Here is a 24,618-nt window from a genome sequence, read left to right as displayed (position 1 = left end):
TGATGGCGGAATAAGTAGCGCTCTGCCACTAATGTGGGGTTCTGGAGGGACTGGTTTTCTTTTATATTTTTGCTGTGAGTTCCTGAGAGATGCGAAATCTTTCTATCGTTTCTAAACTCTATTGGGACATAGTCATAATGGAAAATGAGTTTTAAAGTTTTTGGTAAAAATTTGAATATAGCACTTTTTTTTTTCTCCCCCCCACAGATTAGATCTTCTAAGGTATAAAGGTTTGATATGCAAGATGCTTTATTTATGGATTACTGAATCTTTCTGTTTTAAGTGCAGACTTGATTAAGACTTGAAAGGTATCTCCTACCTAATTCCCTTCACTCTCCTCCACTCAGTCCTCATCTCTTTCATAAATTTATAAAGCCCTTAAAATCGTTTAGGTTTCCTATCACTATTGTTCCCATTGAAAATCTGCTCTAGCTTGTTTTTGATGGTTGAAAATATTTAAACATCAAACCTAAAATTACTTATGGTCATTTTAGACTTCGGTATTAAAATTTTCCCTCGGGTTGAAAAACTTTTCTTCATCTCTGGTGATTTCTATTTGATATGTGTTTACTGAGAGCAATCATATCTCCTCTCAGCCTTTGTTTTGCCAAGCTAAATGAGCAATTCTCTAAGCTGTTCTTTTGTAAAAGACTGTTCTGCTGCCCTGATCATCCTAGAAACCTAAAACTGCATCTGTTTTTGGTTTGAATTCACTTTTTATTCACAACTAACCCAAATGACAAAATATTCAGGTGAGGTCTTAGTGCTTTCTGCAGATGATACTGCTACTTTCTTATCTATTTGAAACAGTATCTAAGAAATGCATTTTGCTTTCATGAATAAATCATGTTTCTTATGCTTGGTAACCAGATCCTGCTTCTCGATAGAAATCATTTGGAAAAAGCCCCTGCTTGGTAGACAGCAGCTTGATTAACTAAGAATTTTGTGGGCTGAGACCACCAAAGATTATGCTTTTCTGGGGACATGCAAACCATTATTAAGTACCTACTAAAACTCTTACTTGTTTTATGGCAATATCATAAAATAAATGTTTATATGAAAGATGCATGAAGAAATTGGATGTCATGGCCTTGTCTATAGTGTTCTGTGAATAACAGGCCTGGTTTGGGGCCAGGGAAGCATGGACATTCAAAAGTGACAACTGGTTGGATTTAAACTAAAGGTTTGAAACCTTGTCACCCCCTAGATCTTAAACCTTATCAGATCTAGAGCTGTAGCCAAAGTAGGGTGGGAGAGGCCAACTACTACTGCCCAGGAAGAGGGATGCAAGGAGCCCTTTGGCAGCACCTGAGAGGAGGCAGGGGACACACAACTTCAGCAAAAACGGGGTATTTGTCCAGTCTGACAAAAGTGAATAGCCAAGTGCTGTGCTATCTCCCTGGATATGATCTCCCCGAGATACATGTTTTGGGGTAAAGTTGATTCTAGAAATCTCCAGTAGCTTCAGTGGAGCCAAGATCTTAACGGTTGGGGAAACCAAGCAAATCAAATGGGTGATACCAAATGAAAGACCCCACTTTTGCTGGCCATCATTCTGTCTTAAACACTTGCTCGTATTTTCAAGTGGAATAGCTGTTCTGTCTTTGGCTCTTTTTATTTTGTGTGAACTACATTGGATTAGCGAAGGCTTTCCTTTAGCTTCCAAAGGCCACAAAGAAAAGGAAATTTGTTCATTTAGTGTTTGTACGTGGGTGGCTTTCTTATACTTTGAAGAGGCTGGAGATGATAACTAAGTCAGTTACTCAAATTCATTTAGCTTCTTTTATTTATTTCCCTCTTCCTGTAGACTACAGTTCTGCAGGATGACTACAGTCATTGTTTATCATGGAATGCAATTGTGGTTGTTATCATGGGATTTAGGGTTAAAGTAGAGGAGACTTCGGAGGAGAGAGTTAATATAAATTTATGAGATATTGCTTGCATAAATAACAAAAACAAACATATTATTTATACCCTCCCATAGCACAGTTACCTAGAATACATACAGTAATACTATATATGAGCGTTGCTGCCATTCCACTATACATAACTGACTTGTTCTTCTGTTTTATCAACTTCATTTTCTGTGAGCAGCAGTGTATCCAGCAGAATGGCTGATGATGCTTGGATGGGTGAGCTCCGCAGCCTCATTGGGCTCTGGTACATAATGGGATTAATCCCATTTCGCATCCCATGCATAACAAGGAGCTTGGAATTTTCTGCCACGGAATTTCTGAAAGAGATTCTGCTGGAGCATTTCCGAAGGGCCTTGACAGGCTTTGTGGTCCGATAGTTGCAAGTGATATACCTGCTGAAAGCTTCCCTAAATGTTTTATTAAAGAGTGTATAGACAAGAGGGTTCACCCCTGAGGATACATATCCTATCCAAACAAAGATTTCCATGAGCTTTTGAAAAACTTCCTTGTTGCAGGAGTTGCACAGGACTGAACTTATGTTTGTTATAAAGAATGGGCACCACATAAGCAAGAAAAGGAAAAATACAATCCCCAGAACTTTTGAGGCCCTCTGTTCGTTGTTGATAGTTTGCATAGACTTCCTCCCAATTGTAGACATTCTGCAGACAGGCACATCACTGGACAAAGGCTTGTCCTTTCTGGAGCCATTTAGCATAGCCACCTTTTCTGGTGAGGACGCAGGTGTTACGTCCCGCTGAAATACCGTGGACACTGTTGACCAAGTGAAACGCTGGGGGGACTTGTTGATCAGGTAGGCTTTCTTGCGTAGCACTTGGATTGTCAGAAAATAAGTGACTATCATGATAGTGAGGGGAATGAAGAATGCAGCCACTGATCCATATAGGATGAAGTCACGAAAACGATCGGGCGTCAGGGCACACGTTATGTTTGTGTGGTTGCCGTTTCCATCTTCGATGCCTCTGATGGGGACTGGAATAGCAATGCCTAGAGAAGAAAAAACATGTGGTTCAGCATGGTATCTGCTTGCAACCTCCCTTTTGGACCTAAGGCTGAAAGGTCTGTAAGGGAAGGTGATTCCCAAGTTCTGGAGCGGGCGCAGAGTGACTGAAAGAATATGAGTTTCTGGGAACATCAAGTGGATAACTTTGTGAAAGCTGACAAATTATGTTTTAAGAGAATGGCCTTTTAAACTGAGATGGGGCCTAACCCTTAATGGTTTAGGAAGCAGCATAAGATTGCCAAGGTCCCATGTCTCCCATACATTGCTTTGATTCTAGTTGCGACAGTTAGTGCAGCTTTTTCTCCAAGGGAATGAGCTTTCCTAATGTTGTCTGCTTAATGTGTTTTTTTTTTTTTTTTTTTTTTTTCCCTTCGGGGTAAGCGTCGCATATTTTGAAGGCCAGTTGTGTAAAATTGTGTGAATACATAAAACTTGTTTTTCTCTCTTAACCACATCAAGTAATCCGACACAGCTGTTCTTTTTTTTTTTCTTTTAAACTCTGCTTGACTTTGAAATAGTTAAATAGATGCCAAAATTATGTAGTGTATTTTTGAGATGGATTCGTTGTTTAAAAGTCTCTTGGATATTTAAGAGTGTTTAAATGAGGCTAGCTAGCTAGCTCTGTAATTCACTGCTCGTTTGGAAAAAAAAATGTTAGCAGTCTTGTCTTTTTAAATGAATTTTTTATAACCACTAAATTACAGTCAGCACTTCATTTGCCAGCAGTCTGACATTACAACAAAAACAACAGGTTCCTTGCTGTCTGGTGAAGGTTATTCGTGCTATGTTTCCTGATACCACTTAATGGGGTCTAGGGATTTACTGTATTCCTCGGCTACCTGGCTTACTGAAGTTGGTTAAAAGCAGCAAGCACCAAAATGGTCACCCTTCAGCCACTTGACCCCTTCCTTAATAAGAAGGACACCTTCAGACACAGCAAACATTTAAAATAAGGACTGAATCAAATTGGCTCTTGAATTGGAGATTGGGGCTGAACAGTCACTCAGCTGCAGAGTGCTTTTGTGATAGAAAAAAGAAGTGAAAAAATGCTGCGCTGATTAATAAGTCAGTAATAGGTCAGCTTTTAAGTGTCTTGTCTTGCTAGCAGTTTGATTTTTTTTCTGTGATAAAATAGAGATTTTTTTCCGTCATCATAGATCTTCTCTGTTTTTTTTTTTTTTTCCATGCTGGAATTTTTTTAGGCATGTATACCCAGGTCAAGAAGCTGGATGTGCCCATGGTCTTGTGCATTATTGGTCAAACTAATTCAGAATAAGTTTGTTCTTTCCCTTGGCACCCAGAGCATACAACACTCTGCCCATTGCTATGTGCAATGCAGGTTAGTTATGTGAATTAAGAGTTCTTACCCCCGTGGCTCACTTATCTGATGTCTTTAAATCTTTAAATTCTTTGAATGGCTCTTTAAAAAAGAATTATTAAAGAAAGGTTAAATGCCACATGCAGAACAAAGCTAATAGAAATGGATATACATTTGCAACTTTCATATAAACTTTTTTATTTATATTTTGGTTTAAGAATTAGACTTTTCTATATTGTCAGTAAGCATGCCAGTAAGATGCATTTTAGTAACATCTAGTCAGGCTTAAAATTGTGTTTGGACAAAAAGACAACAGGTGGGTTCCGCAGGAACATGAAATTTTGCTTTCACCGAGACATGCTACCCATGCAGATGTGTTCCCACTGTGGAGAAGAATGGTGATTTCCCCTCAGCCCTTGACCTTTGTAATAGGCCTGACTAGGAGCATCTGTTGAGAAGGATTTTTATGACATAGCCATCTACGACCTAAGAGGTGAATTTAGGCCATCCCAGGTGACAGTCTGCTGACCCACAGTAATCAATACTACTTTGGCATTTTCAGTTTTGCCCAGCGTTCTACTATTGCTTTGGACATGAAAAACTTTTACATTTCCTTTCTGATCTCCGAGTCTCACATACCTATTGAAATGAGCCAAACGATGGTGATCTTGATGACTGTTGTAGCCCACGAATTGTACTGGCTGGCCTGGATCGGCTTTTTAATCGCAATATAGCGGTCTAGTGAGATGGCACAGAGGTGCATGATGGAAGCTGTGGAAAAGAGGACATCAAGGAACAGCCAGATGGGACACAGAGCAGTTGGAAGAGGCCAGGAATTGTCTGAAAGAGAGCAAAAAACTCATTATAGTTGAAGCATTCTGTGAGTCTTCATAGTATGGCTTTTTCTTGCCATCAGTAACTCTGAGAAAATCTTAATGCTCAGTGTCCCTCCCTCAGTGGTATTCTGTCGTCCTTGATAGCTCCTTGGCATCATGGTGGTTTTACTCACAACAGTACCAACGTGCTAAGTGTATTCTCCCTACTTAAAAAACTCAGCTGTGCTCTATCAGTAGGTGTGTTAAAAGTCCTGCTAGAGAACTGAGTTCTCCACTGAATCACGATTTCTAGCCAGTCATTATTTTTCAATCTCCCTGATCTCAGTAAATGCACCTGCCGACTAGGACTGCTAAGTAGTCTTGAGTATTATCATGCCCTGTCTCATCAATGGAGTAATCTTGCAGTAATTTAAGATTAAAATACTTTTTTTTCAGAAGTGACTGGTGTATGGAAATAATATAGTGATGTCTTTACCTGACTTACTAACCCCAGAGGACTCATATTTGTGCAGAGTCCCTAGTGGTCTTCCCTGCTCTGTATGTTTGGAAACCTCTCCTGCTTGTAGGCAAGGAGAATGGATGGAGCCCAGAACTGAATTCACTCCCAAAGCAGCAGGCTCCAGGTGAGAATGATGCAGGAACTGAGGCAAGAAGGGAGGAGGTGGTTTATTTCAAAAGCATTAACCAGTAAATTTTACTATTTAGTTGCACCTTTTCCAAAATAATATCAGGCTTCCAAAAATTCTTGTTGTACGCATATATAACAGAATCAGAATTACTATATTATGAAAAAGTTGCTTGTATTTAATTTTTCTGTCTACACTTTTAATAGCCTGTAAGTTATGGTGCCTTTTTAAATAAAAAGAAGGAAAACCAAAGCCTCTTAGGGGTTCATGCAACCAGTTATAGAACTCAGCAAGACCAAAAAAAAAAAAAAAAAAAGTCACTTAAAAGAAATAATTGATCTGAAGGACTTGTTCACTCTAGAAAAAAATAGAAATTCTTCTTTTGCCTTACAGTGAAGAATTAGTTAATACAGATAAAATGTGAATGATGGAAAGCATGTTTTACATCTTGAAGGATGTTCTGATAACACTGCTGAATTTCAGTTCAGCAATTAATGCATTCTGTCAAGAATATGTGCACGCTGCACCCTGAATTAGAGCAGCTTTGCCTTCTGGAGCGGATTTCGGTATCACGGTATAATAAATTCTTTCCTTTTGCAATTAATTTGCTCTTTGCAGAACAGAACTGTCAAATAGTTAGGAACAGAAGAGTGTTTTCCTCATTTTGACTACAGATATATTTAAATGGCTATCTAATGCAGAGCGATGCAGTGTATTTTTATGAGTCATAGAGATTTTGATAGCTGATGACTGCAACTTAATAGAGAAAGCTTTTGTGGGTTTTTTTTGAGTTATTTTCTTGTGAAACAGAAGGCAGAAAGTTATCGCACTCATGAATATAGCATTTTATAGTGTTATCTTGCTGTGTATGTGATTGTATTTCTAATCCAAACAAAAGTAGCTGATAACAATTGAAGGGTATCGGTAGTATTTGTACAAAATAACTGCTGTGGAACTCTGATACCTGTAGCTCTTTAGGAATCACGTAGCCGTCTAGGATTCATACAACGGTGTAATTTGCTTTTAGCCATTTTGATTTGTTTGCACACACGTGTGTTAGAAATTCTCTGTTGGGCGTTTGAGAAATGTTTCAAGTTGTACTTTTGTTTTCCTAGCGAGTGCGTGTTTCACTATTTGTCATTTCTTTTCTTTCAGGGGTAAAGATGAGATACTTTAGATACCTTGTAATTTAGACTGTAGGTGTAAAGAATAGCTACTACCAAGTGCTGATAGGGAGCTCGTAAGAGGATCCTACACAGTTTGGACCGTTAGTATGCTAACTCTGCCATTGTAGATGTCCTCTTTGGTGGAGCAAGCCAAAGCATTACATGATTAACGGCGCAGAGCAAGATTCTGTAGATACTTCTGCCTTGGGAACTGAAATGCTTTTTCCTTGGGAGCTGAAATACTGATTTAAATGAGTCTAGTAGTTTGGATGCGGGTGCTCTTCTCCTTGTTGTTTTTTATGCCTAGGTTACCTTATAAACATGTCTGGAAAGTTTCTGGGTTTTGCAGCTCTATCTGGTTGGAGGAGAAGGCTCTTCTCCTCCCAGCAGCAGCCGGGCTGCTGTCGCAGATTCATTTCTTTGCTCTTTGGTCAGTACAAGAGAAAATGCATGTTTTAAGATTTGTCTTTATCTTAAGAGGAATGCAGTGAGCCTTTACTGCAACTGTCTGCCTTTGATTTATGAAATGAGAAAAGCTTTATTTATAGGAAATACCTTGGAAACGTGTAATCCTTAGCATGAAGCACTGTATAGAAAAGCTGTTTGTGCTGTATAAGCCAAAAGGTTTTCTGAAAGCTTGGGGGAAAGCTCTGTTTATGTGTATGTATAAGCTTGATTAAAAAGGATTTTTAAACAAACTTGAAAATTATTTGTTCTTTTGCTATAAAGGCTGTTGAAATAGGTTGCCTGTAAAGGATTTTGTAAGAGGAGTCGTTTTGTTGCTGTTAGATAATGGCGCTTTTACTGAGATAGTGAAATTTGACTCGTTTTTATCAGTAGCTGGCGTCCATCCTCAAACTGAGCTGTGGGTGTCTGCAGGCTCCAGTGTTTTTCACCCCAGCGTCAGTGCTCAGTTTACAAACTTCATGGTCCTTGTGTTCCTTAAAACACTTCTTGCTCCGTTGCTCACCGCGACCACTTGTCTTTATTTCCCCACTACAATTAAGGGTTCGGCAGTAGTTGTTTTACTGTTGTGCCGTATTTTGAATTTTATCAAAAGAATTTTATTAGAGTTGCTTTATGAAAAACAAACTCTGTGTTTCTTACTTATCTTTACACTTCTGGTTTTGAAACTAGCCAGCAGAGCTACCAGTTTTATCTCCTGTTATATTTTCTACAAGTGAGTGAGGGAGGAAGAGTTGCTGTGGTTTGTAATTGGTGATGGAAGGAAGATTAAGGCTGTAGTTGCTAGTGTTGGCCTTTAAAAAGATAAAGATTTGCAGCCTGTGGTAATAGTGCTACTTTTGATTTTTAAGCGAATGCATACCAAGAATATAAAATGTATTTTAAAACAGGGTGCATCCAATGTCTCCTGCCCACCCAGCCACAGGCAATGCACTACTGCTGCTTGCAGGCTTTGTAAGTCGGAGGAGCTCTTAAATATCTGCTAGTTTCACCAGCAGGAGAACAGCAACACTTCTGTTTTGCTGCTTTAGTTGTGAACACTACGCTCTACATTCAGGTAATGTTTGGAAGCTAGTTTTCAAAGTAAGCACTTATTTCCTAGCATGCCCTCCTTTTGGTGGAAGGAATGGGAGGACTTTAGCAAGCCACAGAAGTAATGAACTGTTGGTAAATCCTGACATCTGCACTCTTTTAAATTGAAGCTGCAATATATGTTTATAACAAAATACATTTCAGTTTCTCTGCTGAGAAAAAAATAATCTGCCACTTGTGATGTTGTACCTGAGAGTTACGATTAAAAAAAATAAAAAATAAAGAATAGGTCTTTGTTACAGAGAGCGTTTTATTTTTGAAGGTTTTTTTCCAAGCATACGATCAGGATGTGGAGCCAGTATCGGTAGCAGATCTTGAACGTGAATGTTCTGTGGCACGTTCATTTTTTTCTGTCAAGAAGGTTTAATGTGCTTGCATTTTAGCTCACACCTTTTCCCTCAAATATTCTCCACATTAATTAGCAGTCTGAAATCGGAAGCATAATATTTATATTCTCTATCTAGCAACTGCACACAGCTATTTTATTATTATGGAAACAGCCCTGGGTGGAAGTGCCAGGAGGTTGCACTGGGTTGGCTCTCTGACTAGCAACGATCGTTCTGCATTCAGGTAGCTCTCTGGCCAGCGTCGCTTGGAGATTTAGACTTGTTATGTACTTAAATGTCTGTGTTCTTGCTTCCTTGCAGCAGCCCCTCGTGTTTTGCTCGCGGTTTGAACTTTCTATAAACACCGCCACATCTTCCACCAACTGGTGAAGGGGCAAAGTATTTAATTTCAGATTGGCTGCGAAACAGATATTTTATGCAAGCAATTTTAGTCTTAACCACTCTATGTGAAAGACTGGTAGCAATTTTCTGTGGTTAATTATGTCTAATTTTACTGCTTTCTTGTAACTTTCCTGCAATGTGAAAGATGCTTTTGTTTGACTTCAAAATTAAGATTCCTCACGCGTTTTAAACTGTTGTAACCAGGGTTTAGCACAGGATTAGCTGAGAGATTAAGGATCAATATTCTTCTTATAAAATTAAAAAGTAAAGGAATTATTAGTCTAATAAAATTAAAACACACACAAAATCCAGTACATACCTTTCTTCTGTATTCCTTGCTAGTCAAATGCTGGTGCTTTTATAATTCATAATTTTACTATTTTTGTTATTTCAGAAACCTTTTGTAGGAACTCAGCAATTACAGTAACTGTATGCGTATGCATGAATATAGATCTGTCTACCTCTATATACAAAGAGGCACACATCCCGTATCAAGTGGTTTCTATAAGTCACGGTTTTCTTTTCTTTAAAGTTAGAAATCACTGCTTGTAGATATGTTTTTGTTTTACTTTTTTAGAAAATTGCTTGGACAAATGCAGTTTCAATTCATGCATGTTACAATTTCAATGCAGTTACAATTTCAGCTCTTGAATCTTCCAGTTCATACCTCTGTTACAGAAAGGCAGGCTATAATATGCAAGAACTCAATGCCAAGGCATTTCATGAATAAATAAAATTGTTAATATTAATAAAGGGATACTAGTCCTCTGCAGCAAACAAACCCTACTGATGGCCTTTTTGAAATTAAATTTTAGCTTTTGTCTGCCTGTTGCTCAGGCAACTCTCAGAGATCTAACAGAGAAAAAACAAACTCATGCAGCCTTTCATTATTTATGGCTCAGTTTTATCTATATCTTAAAGATAGGTAGTTAAACCATAACTTACTGGAAATCCCTCTCACGCTGAGTTTTTGGTTTTATATTTTCCCCCAATTTCTATGATACTGGCATAGCCAATTTAAAACATTTAAAGAAGCTTTAGGAGTAAAGAGAAGAGTTTCCTGTGGAGCTGCTTCTGATAAGTTACTGAAGCAGTACTTTAATTAAGACTGGACATGTTAGAATATGAAAAAGTCGTGTTTGTTCTGTCATGACTAACCAGAAAGAAAATGTCTCAGTATATATTTGTATAAAAAAAAATTTTGTTTTATTCCATATGAGCCAGACTAAGTGATAATCTGAGTCTTATCTACAATAAGTACACAGACAGATTGAAGGTGCCTTGATTTAACAGGTAAATTAACTCCTTGGGGCACTTTATGAACCTTGCCGTTTTCTCCAGAGCAGGAGAAAATCAGTTTCCCCAAAGCTGACGCTGCCAAACCTGTTGTTTGTGATTCTTTCCCAAAATAATCTCTGATTAGACAGATCTATATACATGCACTGCACTGCACTTAAACTACGGAGTTGATAAGATTAAGTGGCATCGACTCCTAGGAACTTCTTCACAAACTGTTCACAGCTTAGTTCTTTTAGCCCAGAAACTCCTTCTTCATGTCATGTCTTCAAGAGAAGGCAGCTTGCCATTACTGTAATACCCAACGGAGCAGAAACCAACATTGTGCTGCTGTTATTAAGAATACCAATACAAGAGACAAGAACATAATTTTCCATGCACTTGCCCCTCTCCAATTTATATCATTTCTAAGTCCCAAGTGTTCTTTGAATGGGGAAGGAATCTGCACGGTGGATATGCTTTCTCCAAAGACATTACCCAAGTGAGTTGAAAAAAATATAGTGGAAAATAGATAGTTCTGTTTAGGTACAATTTTGGGAAGTTTAATTTAATGTGCTGGCCTGCCGACAGAAACGAAGGTGCTGTACTTACCAAATAATATTAGGAGAAGGGCAATGGGCATCACAAACAGACCCACCAGTAAATCCGCCGCTGCCAGGGACGTCAGGAAGTAGTTGGTGGCGTATTGCAACTTCTTCTCCAGAGACACCGCCAGGATAACAAGAATGTTTCCCCCAATGGTGGGGATTATCACCAGGAGGATCAGTAAAGCTGCCCAACGCACTTTGTTTCCTTGTTCATCATTGGGGTAGCTCTGCTTGGGCTCTCCCGTTACTGCGAGAGGCGACAGAGATCCATTGCCAGCTCCAGACCCGTTCAAGAGGTGTAAAGGATAGGACATTTTTGTGCCCGACAGAAGGTGTGCTGGAGTTGTATTTCGTGGAGAAATTGGGGCTGATGCAAGAATTTACTGCTCTTCTCTGATCCCAGATGGTCCTGAAGAAAGGCCAGCATGGTCAGTATGGTAAACTGGTCATCTGCTATTTTGAGATACACTAACCATGTGTCCAGAGCTTGTGTCCAGACTTTGAATCCTGGGACTTGCTGGGTGCAGCTAGATCTTAAAAATGAGAGTCTTGTCTGGTGTCCATGCCTGGCTGCTCGAGTCCAGTTACCCCTTTATAGGGAGGTTCAGGCTTCAGCATTCAATAGCTGTGAAAAGCAAGTTGTGCATCAGCTCCTGTTATTTTTCTACGGCAGGAAAAAAAAAGTGATAGAGTAATTTGAATGCCAAATGGTTTCCTTTAGACGTAGTGTATGTAGATTTGCTCTTTGTAAGCACAAAGTGATGCAAAGACAGATGCTCGCGCTGTGTATGTGCAACTCCTCCTCTGCTGAGTGTCTAGACTCCAGCAGTGTGTGCGTAGGCAGGCTGCAGTTCCTATATTTCCCCTTATTAAGAAGCCTATTTCCCCACAGGGAGTCACCCCCAAAATATCTTTGGAAGTGATATATGAGTTTTCCGTCTAAATGTCTACAGTTCCTAATTTGTCAGGTGAGGGTCAGGAAGCTGTGGACAATAAAACACTGGTGGGTGCCCCAAGGGAGCCATGAAGATTTATGGAACCGAGACATCTAAATTTACCCATTAATTGAAGGGGGGAGGGAGTGAGGGGAGGAGGTGAGTAAACTGCTTGGTGTTTTTGTAATCCGAGCAAGGCTATTATTAAGCACAGTCTTTCTCTCCCTTTTCTCCTTCTCTCTGTCGGTCTCCTCTCTCTGTACTCTGCTGAACACTTAACACTTACATTTCCCCCTCCAAGCAGACGCTAAAACAGCTGTCGCTGTGCAAGCTGAGCGTTCACTTGCTGACTAGACTTGTTGCAATTTTCATGCAAAGAAAACCTTACCTTTTTCTCATGCATATTTGTAGAATTCACTTCGTATCCAAGAAGCGCGGTCTCTTTTTTTCATCACCTGGTAGATCCTCGGTTAGGATTTTTTTCTAGTGTCTAGCAAAAAAACTTTTCTTAAGTGTGTGTCTGTGTGTGCCTTTGTTTATTGCTTATTTTGCTTATAATATCAATCTTAAGGATTTCTATTTTGTGAAATAGCCATTTTCTCTAATTCTTGAATGAAGGAGAAGAATCATTCTTGTATGCTTTAAAAAAAAAAAAAAAAAAAAAAGCTTGAGTTCTTGTCTGTTCTCTTTCCTCTTCCAGTACTTCCATGCGATGGGAGCGTTTCACGTCTCTGGGTCTGCATCTCAGTCTCCGTACACTTTTCTCTTTGTTTCTTAGCAAAACTTGCAGTCTGCTGCTTCTGTTGTTTGCTGATTGACTCATTCCAATGCATCCAGTTCCAGTACTTGAAAGCAAGGAAATAAATGAGTGGTGGGGTTTGGCTGGAAAAGAGCCAGAGAGGGTTAATTTGTTCAGTGCTCTGGTTCTGTAATGTATGCCCAGTGTTGCTGCATCAGGATGTGCACATCCAGTAATGCTGCAATATTATAACTTTATTCACAATAGCGTGTGTATGCGCGTGTTCGTTCTCTCTCTCTGGGCAGAAGCACAGTTAACCCTAAAAAGTTATGCTGTACTGCAAACGCTCTAGTTCTAATGTTGACTTATTTTAGAAATGCAAGTTTATAAGCATATGCTTATAAAATAAGTGAGCACACTATTTAAGTGTGCAGACTGTTCCTTTAAATCTTTCTACATGCAGCTGCTTTTTATTATCGCGAGTGTTGTCTTTTGTTGCCTTCCAAATCTCAGTAAAGTGTGTGTGCAGTCACAAACGACATCATATATTTCTGCATTAAAATGGAAATCGAATTCACTTCCAAGGACATACTCAGCTGGACAAGTCTGCAATAGACTTATTGAACTTAAGGCCAGAAGAGACCATGAGATCGGGGTCTGACCCCCTGGGTGTCACAGGCCATTACATTCCATGAATTGCTAAATGCGCCCCAGGTTTGATTTGGGAATCGGGTTCTCAGTGAACTGTGAATCAGTTTATGTATGTTTCTAAAGACATGAATATATATATTTTTAATACACTTACTTTGGGACCAAAAAGAAAAAGCTGCCGCCAGCAGTTAGGAGATGTTTTTGTCTTCATGTGCTTCCAGAATTGAATTTCCAGCAAAGTAGGTGTTACTTGTTCTATGTGGGTTTTTTTGTTTGGTTGGTTTTGGTTTTGGTTTTTTGTTTTGTTTTGTTTTTTTGTTTTTTACAATTTGAAGGAAACCTTAGAATTCCTTTGCAATTGTCTTTTGCTGTCTTTGTTTAGCAAGTTACATTTCTGGGAAGTAGAAATCAATCTAGCTATAGTAATTGTTTCTTTACCATCTGACCTTCTCCACGCTGTCATCTCTGACGGTACTGTGAGCCTAGAGCACACGAATATTTAGAAAAAGCAGAAATCAAGACAATACTATATCAAACTGATGAGTATTTGGATTCAGTTTTCCTGAAGCTCAACTGTCTAATCAACTTGTGTTTTATTTTATAAATCTTGAAGAATCTCTGGCATTAATCTAGCTCTACTGAAGTTTGTGCCAAAGTTTCCACTGGCCTAAGCACAGCCAGCTTTCACCCCTTCTGACCGTATAGATCTATCTTTTTTTTTTTTTTTTTTTTCCTTTATCATTGATGCTTTCGTTATTTCTTTTTTCCTTGTTGAAAGGAGGCTGGAGTTGCCATCACTTTCTAGTGATGGAATTACTGGCAGTATGTCTGAATCGGCAGTATTTCTGAATGACGAATGGAAAAAAAAGTCACAGAGCGAAGCTGCGAAAGCAGAGAATGGATTCATCCTTTGACTTTAGCAGCCCATTTGTGGGTATACATGAAGTGCAGATCTGCGTGTCACATCTCTGAATTTAAAGACCAGAATGGAAACCCCTGGGGAAAAAAATTAGACAAAGCACCATTAAAAATTTCTGCTAATCATCAACATCAGTTACTGAAATGAGCCTGTGCTGAACCTGAAGGATTATCTTGATAGCGGTTATTACTTCTTATTTGTCACTTCTTGGCACTCTTTTTGGCCTTTCACATCACAGTAGATACTAACCTTGAATCACTGTAGTGATGGGAAATATTGGAGATAGAGAAACGTCATTTTGTGAACCTGTATTACCTCTTCATAAATTTTTTTTATGCAACTTAAGCATCTGAGAAGCATCTCTGTTGGCTAGCACAGCAATGAAACACTTTTATCGAAGGGGAAAATCAAGTATTCCTGCTTTAGGGGAATACCTCTGTGGAGGTTGGGATGTACTTTATATCAGGAAAACATCTTCTTAGCTGCTAGAATGCAGTTACTTCCAAGCTTTGCTGAGAGATGTTTTTCTTATATCCTATTCCATGTGTTCGTAGCTGTTTTGTAAATAAAAAAGTGGTGTGTCTGTGTGTGTGCATGCATCTTGAGGACACACCTGGTAAAGACTGCACATATCTAAGTGAAAAAGAGATGCTTTATTTTTTAATAGAGGGGAAAGAAAGCTTCTTTCTTCATCACCCAGAAGATGATGGTATGAGTTTAGGTGTATGCAGGCTTATATAGCAGCTATACTTAATTGTTTGCGTTGTGGATGTTTCAGGTGGCCCAAACTTGTCTGCCTTTGGTGATATATTTTGAACAACCCCAGATTTGAATTATTTCTAAGAAACACACAAATATATCATATCTCTAGCATCTTCTTAGCTGCATGCTTCCAGTCAGGCTTTTTTGGCAACCTATTGCCCAGCCACCAGGTCCAGCTCCTTTCCTCTATTTCTCAGCACTAAAACGTGTCTGGCACGACCTCACTTCTTCTCCAATGCACCTTGAATATTTGTACCGTGCAGATAGAGGGAAAAAAAAAAAAAAAAACCTTTCTCCCCACCTCTCTGTAATTTTTGTTTTCAAATCTCCAATCCTATTTTATTTGAATGAGGCTCTGGTTACATTAATACGTGAGCTCTCACTGATGATAGCGTTGTTCAGTGAGGTACATATTCCTCAAATTTGTATGCTGCATCCTGGTATTCCCTGCTCGCCTTCATCTCCCTAGCTGTGGGAGACCTCCTGGAAGTTCTTGTTCTTCAGCAGGTCTTGCTTCTGCAACCAGGAGGCATTTGGGAGAAAAACGTTCTGGAGAATGAGGCTGTGCTGCACGTGAGAGTTGCAGGAGATTCCTGGCATGGGAATAGCTTGGATCCCTTTTGCTGAAAGAGAGAAAGGCAGGAGGTTTGCACCATACTTAATTTGCACAAAAATGTGTCTGTTTGTTGCATTTCTCCTTGCACTTCTTCCATCTTATGTGTTCTTCCCCCTCCATTTAGAAATGCCTTCAAATGATGTGATGAGATGCTTGCATTCCTCCTTTCTTAACTCATTCAGGGATAAAATGAAGCCTTTATTAAGCTTTTTTTTAATGTGTCACTGTAGTAGCAAAGCAACGTGTAGAAAAAGTTCAGTATGGAATGATTAATTCATGTCCAATAGTTTAGAAAGCCATAAATATTTAAAATCTTTTGAAATACGAGTAGAGAGACTTAACGAGGAATTTAAAAGATATACTTGACATTGTTCTTTAATTCTCTGACGTTTCATTTTTCACTGAGTTGTAAAGTCCTTAAATATTTAGACTAAAAAATAAGTATGTTAGTGATGCCTCAGACATCTCCATTTTTAGTCTAAAACTTAAGAGCAGCATGAATGTTTATTTTCAGTGTTCTGTTTATTTACCTATTGATATTACCTTTTTTACATCTACACGTTTTACTGAAATAGAGAGGGCAACAGTCATCCAGCCTTTGAGATGTATGATACAGGATATCAAAGATAAACTGCACAAAGATACTTGGATGTGATTAAGTGGGCTGTGATCTGAGGAACTAAGTGGAGTGTGCTTCGAGTTATGGCAGCCCAGCTTTTAAATTGTTTTTCTTAATATTTTTGCATGCTTTTTGGAGAACTGCATAAGGTGCATTGTGAAGGTGGTTTTATGTATCTAACAGGGTCCATCAACCTTCAGCATCCCAATTACACTCTTGTTGGCAAAGCCTCACAATGACCATGATTTGGCATGCTGCAGAAGTTGCAAGTGTAATTTACCTTCAGAAAATGCCCCAAAATAGCCTTACAGATTTTTAACAGAGATGCCATAAGAAGCAGTTTGTGGTGAAAAGGAAACATAACTTCAGAGTACTTCAGGGCAAGCCGTGTAGGGCTTTCCAGAGTCAAGATCAGTGCAGGGAAATCTGCCCACGTTTTGGGCCCGGGTCTGTGTTCAGATTAACCCGGGCTAATAACTCTGTGGGTTTACCTGGGGTGGTAGGTTTTGCATCGGAGGTTTTGGAAATCCTCTTCTTTCTCTTTGGAAGTAACGGAGAATCTAAGGCTTTCTTCAGTTTCACAGAAATCTTATTGCAGAACACTTAGAAAAGAAGAATGAGGTTCCTAAGGTATTATATCTATAAGCAGCAGACGAACATTCCCAGGACGTGAGATCAAAGTTGAGGCTGAGGTCGTTGGGTAGCGGTTGGGCAACTCCTCTGTGTTCTCTCTGGCCGTGGTTTTGGTGAAAACTCACTGTCCTTAGCTGCGTAGGCTGCTCCTCTTGGAGGCTTTGGGAGGAACCATTGGTGAGTAAAGCTAGTAAAATGCTAGCTATTCAGTTCTGAGAAACTGCCTTTGCAGTCCTGGGGCAGCTTAAATCTCGTTGCTGAAACAAGCCCAAGTGGGTCACGGAGGCAGTCCTTCACCGGCACATCACGTATCGCACAGCATAGGGTGGAAACCAAGCTGTAGGTGAGCACTCTGCAAAGGAAGTGCTATAGAGGGAACTTGGGGTGTGGTGTATTTTTTTTTTAGTTTCTTGATTCATTCAGTTTCCTGGTAACAGACAGTGCAAAGTGAAGCTGGTAGTGTTGCTTTTCTGGAGTCATTGACGTCTGTGTTACGACGGCTTATGTAGGAGCAGTTGTGCAATTTTCTGATGGAAATGAAGGAAATAATAAGGCAGTTGCTTTGTCGTTGTTTTGCTGTTGTAGTAAAACATAATTGCAAAAGCAAACTGCTGAGCAAAACCCGTGTTAGGACAAGAGGAAGCAAACAGTGCATTAAAGATTATTTGATTTAAAAATAGACACTGGCTGTCGTTCTAAGATATACAGCCCAATATAGTGTCATACCTTAGGCATTAATGTAGGAATTTGTTGGATGAAATTACTGGCCTCTATTACGGGAAGGACAGACCAGGGGACTGACTTCTGGAAGAACGAACTGTTAAATATAATCCGCGTTTAGAATTTTCTTTATTTTTTTTTTAAGAGGAAAAATTGTGTCTGAGATGAAACTCCTGACTGCTGCATCTCCAGATGTTATCCTGATATATAATATGACGTTAATTTCTATATTTAACTGCTATTAATAATAGATGTCCGTGTTACCGATGACTAGGAGTAGACTATTGCTGAATGTGACTTTTGATAAACCATTTATCACTTTTATTTATTTGTCTTTAAGTTTTTCTACGCTGCTTATTAGCTCTCTTCCTCTCTCACTAAGGGTTTTCTGCTCCGTCAGGCCATAGCCACAGTGATTTAACCATTGGCACAGCAGAGTCTCCAGCGGGGAGCCCCAGCAATGGGGTGGGTTTGGGAACCTCTACAGAGTCTGGTACCAATGAAATGGAAATTTCTCCCATTGGCAGCAGATCTATGGTGCTCCCTGTAGTGCTGAATGTCAAGTCAGCAACTTGCATCGCTGTGCCCTTCATTAGCGGTGAAACGGAATTTACAGAAGACCAAAATGTGTGACTACTTTGAGGAGAAATTTGAAATAAAAGCATTCAAAATAATTCTCATAAATAATAATAAATCTGGCTAAGAATTATTTAATCAATTAATGTAAATGAATCCCAATTTTATAATAAAAAGCATTCCAGGACTTCTGATTCTGCAGACACCAAGACCTGTCCAAGTTAATGGTTTTATAAAATCCAGGTTTCTGAAAAGGGATTTGATGATTAATGCTTGAAAGTGCTTAATCACATCACTGCCAGAAGGTGTTTTCCTCTTCTTTGGCTCCCAGGCTCCTCGTTCAACATCTGCTGAAGTAAAGCAAATACAAAAGTGTTAGGAGTCTTTGTGCAAGAGCTGAAGTCCTCTGTGCACTGACCACTTGGACTCCTTTATTACAGACCTTGGGATTCCCAGTCTCCACACCAGCTCATTTTTTAAAAAACATTGTCAGTGTTCAAGCTGTTATTTGACTAAGAGACTGACAGGTAGTTTAAAATGAGTCTTTTAGTTTATAGTGTTCACTTCTGCTGGTTGCTTGCAGGACAAAATCCAGCTTTGCTTCCCAGCTCGTCCCTTTCTTTGGGCATTCCTGGTCAGGGCTGCATTTCCGAGGCAGCAGAGCTGGCAGCCGTTCTGTGTTTGCTCCTGGTGGCTTGTGTGCAGTGGTGATGGCAGGGGTGTTAGACAGGAGTGTTTTACACAGGCTGCTGTTTCCAGCAACTTGTTCAGACAACAGCATCACTGCATAGTGTTGTGAGGAGTGAGTGCACACACTGCAGATACACTGGAAGAGACTGCTCTATCACAATTTCCTCACATTCCTTGATTTACAGTAGTAGGTGGGGATGAAGAGGAGTCAGCAGAAATAATGACTGTGGGAGAGTTTGGGACCCATCTTCTTTTAAGATTGATTGAATATTGGAGATGGATTGTATGTCTGTCAGTGAGAGATTTAGTATCGTGTTCCTGATGAAGGGTGAGCCTCTGCTAGTGCCAGGGTTGTCACACTGGCAGCGGTTCTGGACAGGAAGATTGGTCTCTGCAGATACTTTGTGCTTTTAGAAGGCAGTGCAGTGCAAGAGAAAACTTTAATCGTAGGAACCTGTGTATCATATCTACTGGGATGGGGAGATTTATTCATTTGTGTACTTCTCTATATTCCTCACGCATCCATCTGTTCCAGTCCTCCTCTTATATAGTGAGGAATGCAAAGCATACTATGTGGAAGGACAATTGTTGTTTTCCAGTACAAACAGAAAGTGAAGTCTCCAAATTGTGAAGACACTAACAAATGCCATTCTCTTTTGCCTTTCTCTAGGACTCCCGAGCAGTGTCCGAGCGTGGTCTCTTTGCTGTCAGAGAGCTACAATCCCCATGTGCGTTACGGGGCTGCCATGGCTTTGGGTATCTGCTGCGCGGGCACTGGAAACAAGGTGAGGACCACAAGCTATTAGATGCCAAAACTTTCTGCTTTTTCCTTCCGCAGAGACATTTGTGCAGAAACCTCACACAGAGATCAGATTTCTCGCACACGTACACTTTTAGCCAGCTGGCGTGTAGGCGTACTGCTGCAAATTCTTGAACTGTCCTGGGCATAGAGATTCTTATTTTACTTGTAAACAGGGTAAAATAGAAGAATATTTTTGTACATTATTGCTACATCCTTAGAACTTTGTCTCCAAGACCTTTCTTAGTATTTTCCCACTGTCAATCAGTTGCCACTAAGCTTTAAATGTGAGTGCAGTATTCCAAAACCATGCCAAGTGCAGTGAAGTTTACTGTATTTTTGAGATATGTAACTCACAGTCAAGCCTTATTCTCTCTTTACAAGTATCATTACATGAAGGATAGTTCTGATACATAGTAGCAAGGGAGGGACTTTTAGAGTAGAAGGATTACTATTTCTGCTGCAAGAATTAAGACCTCTGTGGAGCAAAGGACAAGTAAACTTAGGGATAAACTTCCTCGCTTTATCCACATATGCATAATTTGTATTGGTGTTGAATTAGTGTTTTGAAACAGAAATATGTGCAACGATTGTCCATGCAATAGTAGCATTTTATGCATCAAGTCTTTGATGCATCTCCTGCTCGTTGGTCTCTTCCCTTTTTCAGGTAGTGTTTAAAGGTTTGTTCTTTGGTTCTTTAGCGTGAGCGCTAGCTGGCTCTTCACCAGTGCTGTGAAATGCACAGAACGCAAACGTGCGCTGCCTGGTTCCTTTAGTATCTGAAGCATGCAGACTTGAAAGCAAGCTGAAAGGTCTATTTTTATCTGGGTTGCTTTATTCTCAAGTGGAAGGTGGCATCAAAGAACTAGTTATTTTTAACCTGCTTCATCTGACAAGGTGATTTAAGTGGAAATACTCTTAGCTGCACAAAGATGTCTGTTTTATTTCTGGATGCTTTGCGCAACAAAGATCCGAAATATCTGATTATGTATATCACAGCATCACAGAATGGTTGAGGTTGGAAGGGACCTCTAGAGATCATCTAGTCCAACCCAATAATTAAAAAGGTCTGATTATTATATATCTTTATATTATACACTATGTATTTCCTGGATTTTCAGTGTTTAAGGCTAAATTAAAATAGATTCCATTTTGGAAATTAGAAATCAAGTCCAACTTTTTGTCATGGTGGATATTCTGTAAATGCTAGTAAAGGCATGCTAAGGGATGAACAGGATACTTGTGATACCTTCTGGGAGAGAAGCACAGCCTTCAAGGTAGCTCATTTGGTAAAAAGTAGCCTTAGAGAAGACATAGTGTTTTCTGGAAGTAGTTCTTAGAAATAGTGTTATGTATAAAATCAACTTTTTTTTTCTTTTAATTTTCACACTGAGAGAAGTAGTCTCCTACTGTGGTAGGAGACTCGAACTGTTCAGTTGCATTTGCTGATGTCCTCAATTTAAGCATGGACAGGAAGGAGCTCTGTGCACAACTTTGATAAGTGATTCCATCTGACTCCTGCAATCAAAAGATCCTGTAATAGATTTTAAAAGCTCTTTGAGCTTGTTAAGATGGGTGTCAGATTGTTATCTGTCCTCTTCAGAAGTGTATCTAACAGCTTCCTTCTCACAGCATTTCTGAGTGCCATTTCTTGGTCTCTGCTGTTGCAGACCAAACAGACCTGCACAGTCCATGGCTGTACAAATTGCTAAGACTTATTCTGCTGAGATCTGAAGAGTGGGGTTGGTGAAGCCTGGCAGAGCAGACTAACAGGCTGCTGCTGCTGAAATGTGTAGGCTTGATCCCTTCTGCTACCTTTTGGCTTTGTCTCAGGTCCAGCTCCTTATTGAACTAATTCAGACACCAAGCTCACAAAAAACTAACCTGGAGATGGAGGGGGAGAGAACAGGTTTCTGCTGAGCTATCAAGCTGGAAAAGCTCCCAGAGTTGTGGGAGGAGGGATGCAACTGTCAGAACAGGGTAGAGGCTGGAGGGTAATTAAGGAAGGAGAGAGATCTCTCACTTCCCAGCAGTGACTTTAGCTGAGTTCAGTTATCTCCTGTAATGTACACTGGGGATCTGCATGGTAGTCCCTGTAGTGATTCTTTCTAGATTATGACTTGCAAAATGGTTAAACTATAAATGATGATTAAAAATGTGTCTAAAGCAATGATTCAGTTTGAGCTGACTGCAGATTACACATGCTGGTCTTGGGTGCACTTAAGCAGCATTTATGACAACAGAATCTCTTAAGTCTTTCAGAGTCTCTGTTGAATGCCTCGATTGAAAGAAATATATTTTGTTAGATCTGTTGCAGCTAATGTTAGTTTTGCATTAGTTAGCTGGGAATTTATCCAATCTGAAAAGACAATAGGGTGTTTTGAAATGTTTCCAGAAGCATTTGGAGGGTAGAGACAGATCTACTTGATGCACGTTTGAGATGAGCATTTTTACGCCATATTAAATATTTTATGTTCTAACAGGAAAGAGTAGGGTAAAAAAATCTAGGACCTGTGTTGTATTGTCATATATAACCCCTGATATGTTTGATATCCCTAGTTCATTTGTTCTTTGAGCAAAAAACCCAAAGGTAACGATGATGTATTTCATTGTGAAGAATACTTTAAAAAAAAAAAGTATTATTTAATATTTGCCATTATCGGTACTTCTGATGTGCTGAATACATCTGTTTGCAGCCTTGCTTCTGCTGGATCTTGGTCCATCCATTAATTGTTGTCTTTTTCTTCCCATTTTTGGGTAAAGATCCACAGAAATTTAGATTTATATTTCCTTTAGCAGGAATGATCAGAGCATATTTAAAAACCTACTTGATAGCCTTAGTCTAATAACCTTCCCTTAGAGGACTGAATTGTAGGGTATTGAAAACAACAGTATGAACTTTGACTGCTTCTTTTTTTTTTTTTTAGGAAGCAATTAATTTGCTTGAGCCAATGACAAACGATCCTGTGAACTATGTACGTCAAGGAGCCCTGATTGCATCTGCCCTTATCATGATCCAGCAGACCGAGATTACCTGCCCAAAGGTAATGGGTCACATACTGACGCGGCGGGTGGAAAAATGGGCACAGGCACCAAGTCGTGAGTCCTCAGTGCTGTGCGTGTGGCATTAAACACTCGTGCAGCTCAGAGCATGTGCTTCTGAATGGCAGGTGACACCTGCTGATTGGAAGGTGTCGAGGGGACAGCAGCATTTTAACTCTAGTTGTGCTGTGAATAAACACAGTGTGTCTAAAAAAGGCTAAAACTACCTTGTTATAATATAGAAGTGGCTGGCTTCTAACTACTGTTGCGTTCTGTGTGCTTATTTACATGAATACAGTTCTTAAATTTTCATTTTTTTATTATTGATTAATTAATAATAGTATTGAACTAAATTTTGGATGTGGTTCATGTTATTTACATGTGGTTCATGTTATTTACATGAACACAGTTCTTAAATTTTTATTTTATTATTATTGATTAATTAATAATATTGAACTAAGTTTTGGTTGTGGTTGCTGTCCAGGGAAGTGTTATTAAGACTGTGCTGCTTTTGTGTCTTGTCTTGTAGTTTTCAGGTGAAACTTTTTTTTTCCATCAGAAGCAGTTCACTTTGTGTAGCAAACTGCAAACTGAGCTGTGTAGTCTCATTTTGTGTAGCAAAATATATTTTTCTTAATGTTTGGTTTTTTTTTTTTTTTTTTTTTTTTTTTTTGCTTTCTGCTTGAAAGGCAAAAAGGATTGCATGTGCCGTGCTTAGCTTTTAAAACTAGATTGCCCCCAAATACATGACAGGTGATAATATGCAAACATTTGTACAGACTAAAAGTCTGCATTAATAGAAGTCTTGAGGCTCCACATTTCATCTGCTCTGCTGAGCACCGAGACCGAGCTATAGCTGGTACTTTGCTGCTCATCTGTCGTGTATGTGTTGCTTTTATTGATGTCACTTTCAAAACTGAACTGTGATAGTAAACAGCCACTCTTTTTACTGCTTTTGGAGGGGTAAAAAGAGGAAAAAACCTCTCCTTTTCCAGTGGAAAGTTTTACTTTGGAAAGGCAAGGGAGTTCTACTGGTACAGGTGTCTTGGTATTTCCAAGTCAGAGAATTTGTGGATTTGCTGACAGAGAGTTTGCTCTCTTGAAGTACTATTTTTTTTTTTCCCTGGGCAGCATCTGGAAATGTTATTTATTTTATCAGAACTGTAATTCAACTGAATAAACCAATAGAGAAAAACAGAGTTCAGTCAGAGTCCCTCACTCTTGGAGATGTTAAGTCTCTGCAGTGTAAAGCTGAAGGATTCTTTTCTGTGGAAGGAAACTGCTTTTCGTTTTTATTGTTTCTCCCTTGATCTCTAATCCTTCTTGGAAGGATGGTTCCAATACCAGCTCTCATCGTAGGAGATCAGGTTTAAGTATTTCTCTGTGTACATCTGTGTACGCCTGTAACATCGGGCAAATTGTTTAGCTCTCCTGAGACTTAGTTTCCCATCTGAAAAAGAAAACATGAGGACAATGCTTCTATCAAAGAACATTATGTGAATAAATTTATTATAGTTTGCAAAGTAATCCTTTTGGGATGGGAACTGCAGAGACTGAAGTAGTCAGATGAGCTTTGACTTTTTTGTCATGGATTACCTGCTCAGTCTGTATATTGAGTTTTCAGTTCTTTTAAGATGTTAGGTGAAAGAGTCTGAGAGTCTTAAAGAAAAGTGAAGGTAAGGAGGTAAAGAAATAGCTAGCAAAACTATGGATCATTTTAGGTAGTAAGCCAGATTCCTTTCCTCAAGAATCCTGGAAACTCTGACTTCAGAAGTATGTGCACTGTAATCTGTAGGGTGGTGAACTTTGTTGTTGTTGTTTTTTTTTTTTTGTAATAGTGGGTGGGCAAATAGAGGATGAGGTGTA

The 24,618-nt window shown here is 39.3% G+C and overlaps 2 protein-coding genes across 2 annotated transcripts in view; one reads left to right on the top strand and one right to left on the bottom strand.

Moving 5' to 3' along the window:
• The window catches only part of PSMD1 (proteasome 26S subunit, non-ATPase 1), a 72,322-nt gene that overhangs the window by 25,420 nt on the left and 22,284 nt on the right, over nt 1-24,618 (top strand). Inside the window, exons 17-18 of the mRNA XM_088525502.1 lie at nt 19,582-19,696; nt 22,638-22,754. Of these exons, the coding sequence (XP_088381628.1) occupies nt 19,582-19,696; nt 22,638-22,754 (232 nt within the window). The remainder of the gene's footprint in view (nt 1-19,581; nt 19,697-22,637; nt 22,755-24,618) is intronic.
• Nucleotides 1,905-11,728, bottom strand: HTR2B (5-hydroxytryptamine receptor 2B). Its single transcript, XM_010225055.2, has 3 exons — nt 11,056-11,728; nt 4,895-5,095; nt 1,905-2,921 (listed from the first exon to the last, which is right to left on the bottom strand). The coding sequence occupies exons 1-3, from the start codon at nt 11,363-11,365 to the stop codon at nt 2,041-2,043; spliced, it is 1,392 nt and encodes a 463-aa protein (XP_010223357.2). The 5' UTR covers nt 11,366-11,728; the 3' UTR covers nt 1,905-2,040.

This window comes from Tinamus guttatus, unplaced genomic scaffold (assembly GCF_059628265.1).
Source record: "Tinamus guttatus ecotype Peru unplaced genomic scaffold, ASM5962826v1 Tinamus_guttatus_pri_ptg000227l, whole genome shotgun sequence".
Taxonomy (NCBI): domain Eukaryota; kingdom Metazoa; phylum Chordata; class Aves; order Tinamiformes; family Tinamidae; genus Tinamus; species Tinamus guttatus.
Note: the sequence above shows the minus strand (reverse complement) of the source record. Positions and strands in the feature narration are given on the sequence as shown.

What these genes read in the sequence shown, in the direction of transcription:
- HTR2B (XM_010225055.2), bottom strand. Translation starts at nt 11,365, where the DNA reads ATGTCCTATCCTTTACACCTCTTGAACGGGTCTGGAGCTGGCAATGGA. An exon ending in CCTTCTCCTAATATTATTTG is followed by an intron (nt 5,096 to 11,055) that starts GTAAGTACAGCA and finishes GCTCTCTTTCAG; the next exon opens with ACAATTCCTGGCCTCTTCCA. An exon ending in CGTTTGGCTCATTTCAATAG is followed by an intron (nt 2,922 to 4,894) that starts GTATGTGAGACT and finishes TTTCTTCTCTAG; the next exon opens with GCATTGCTATTCCAGTCCCC.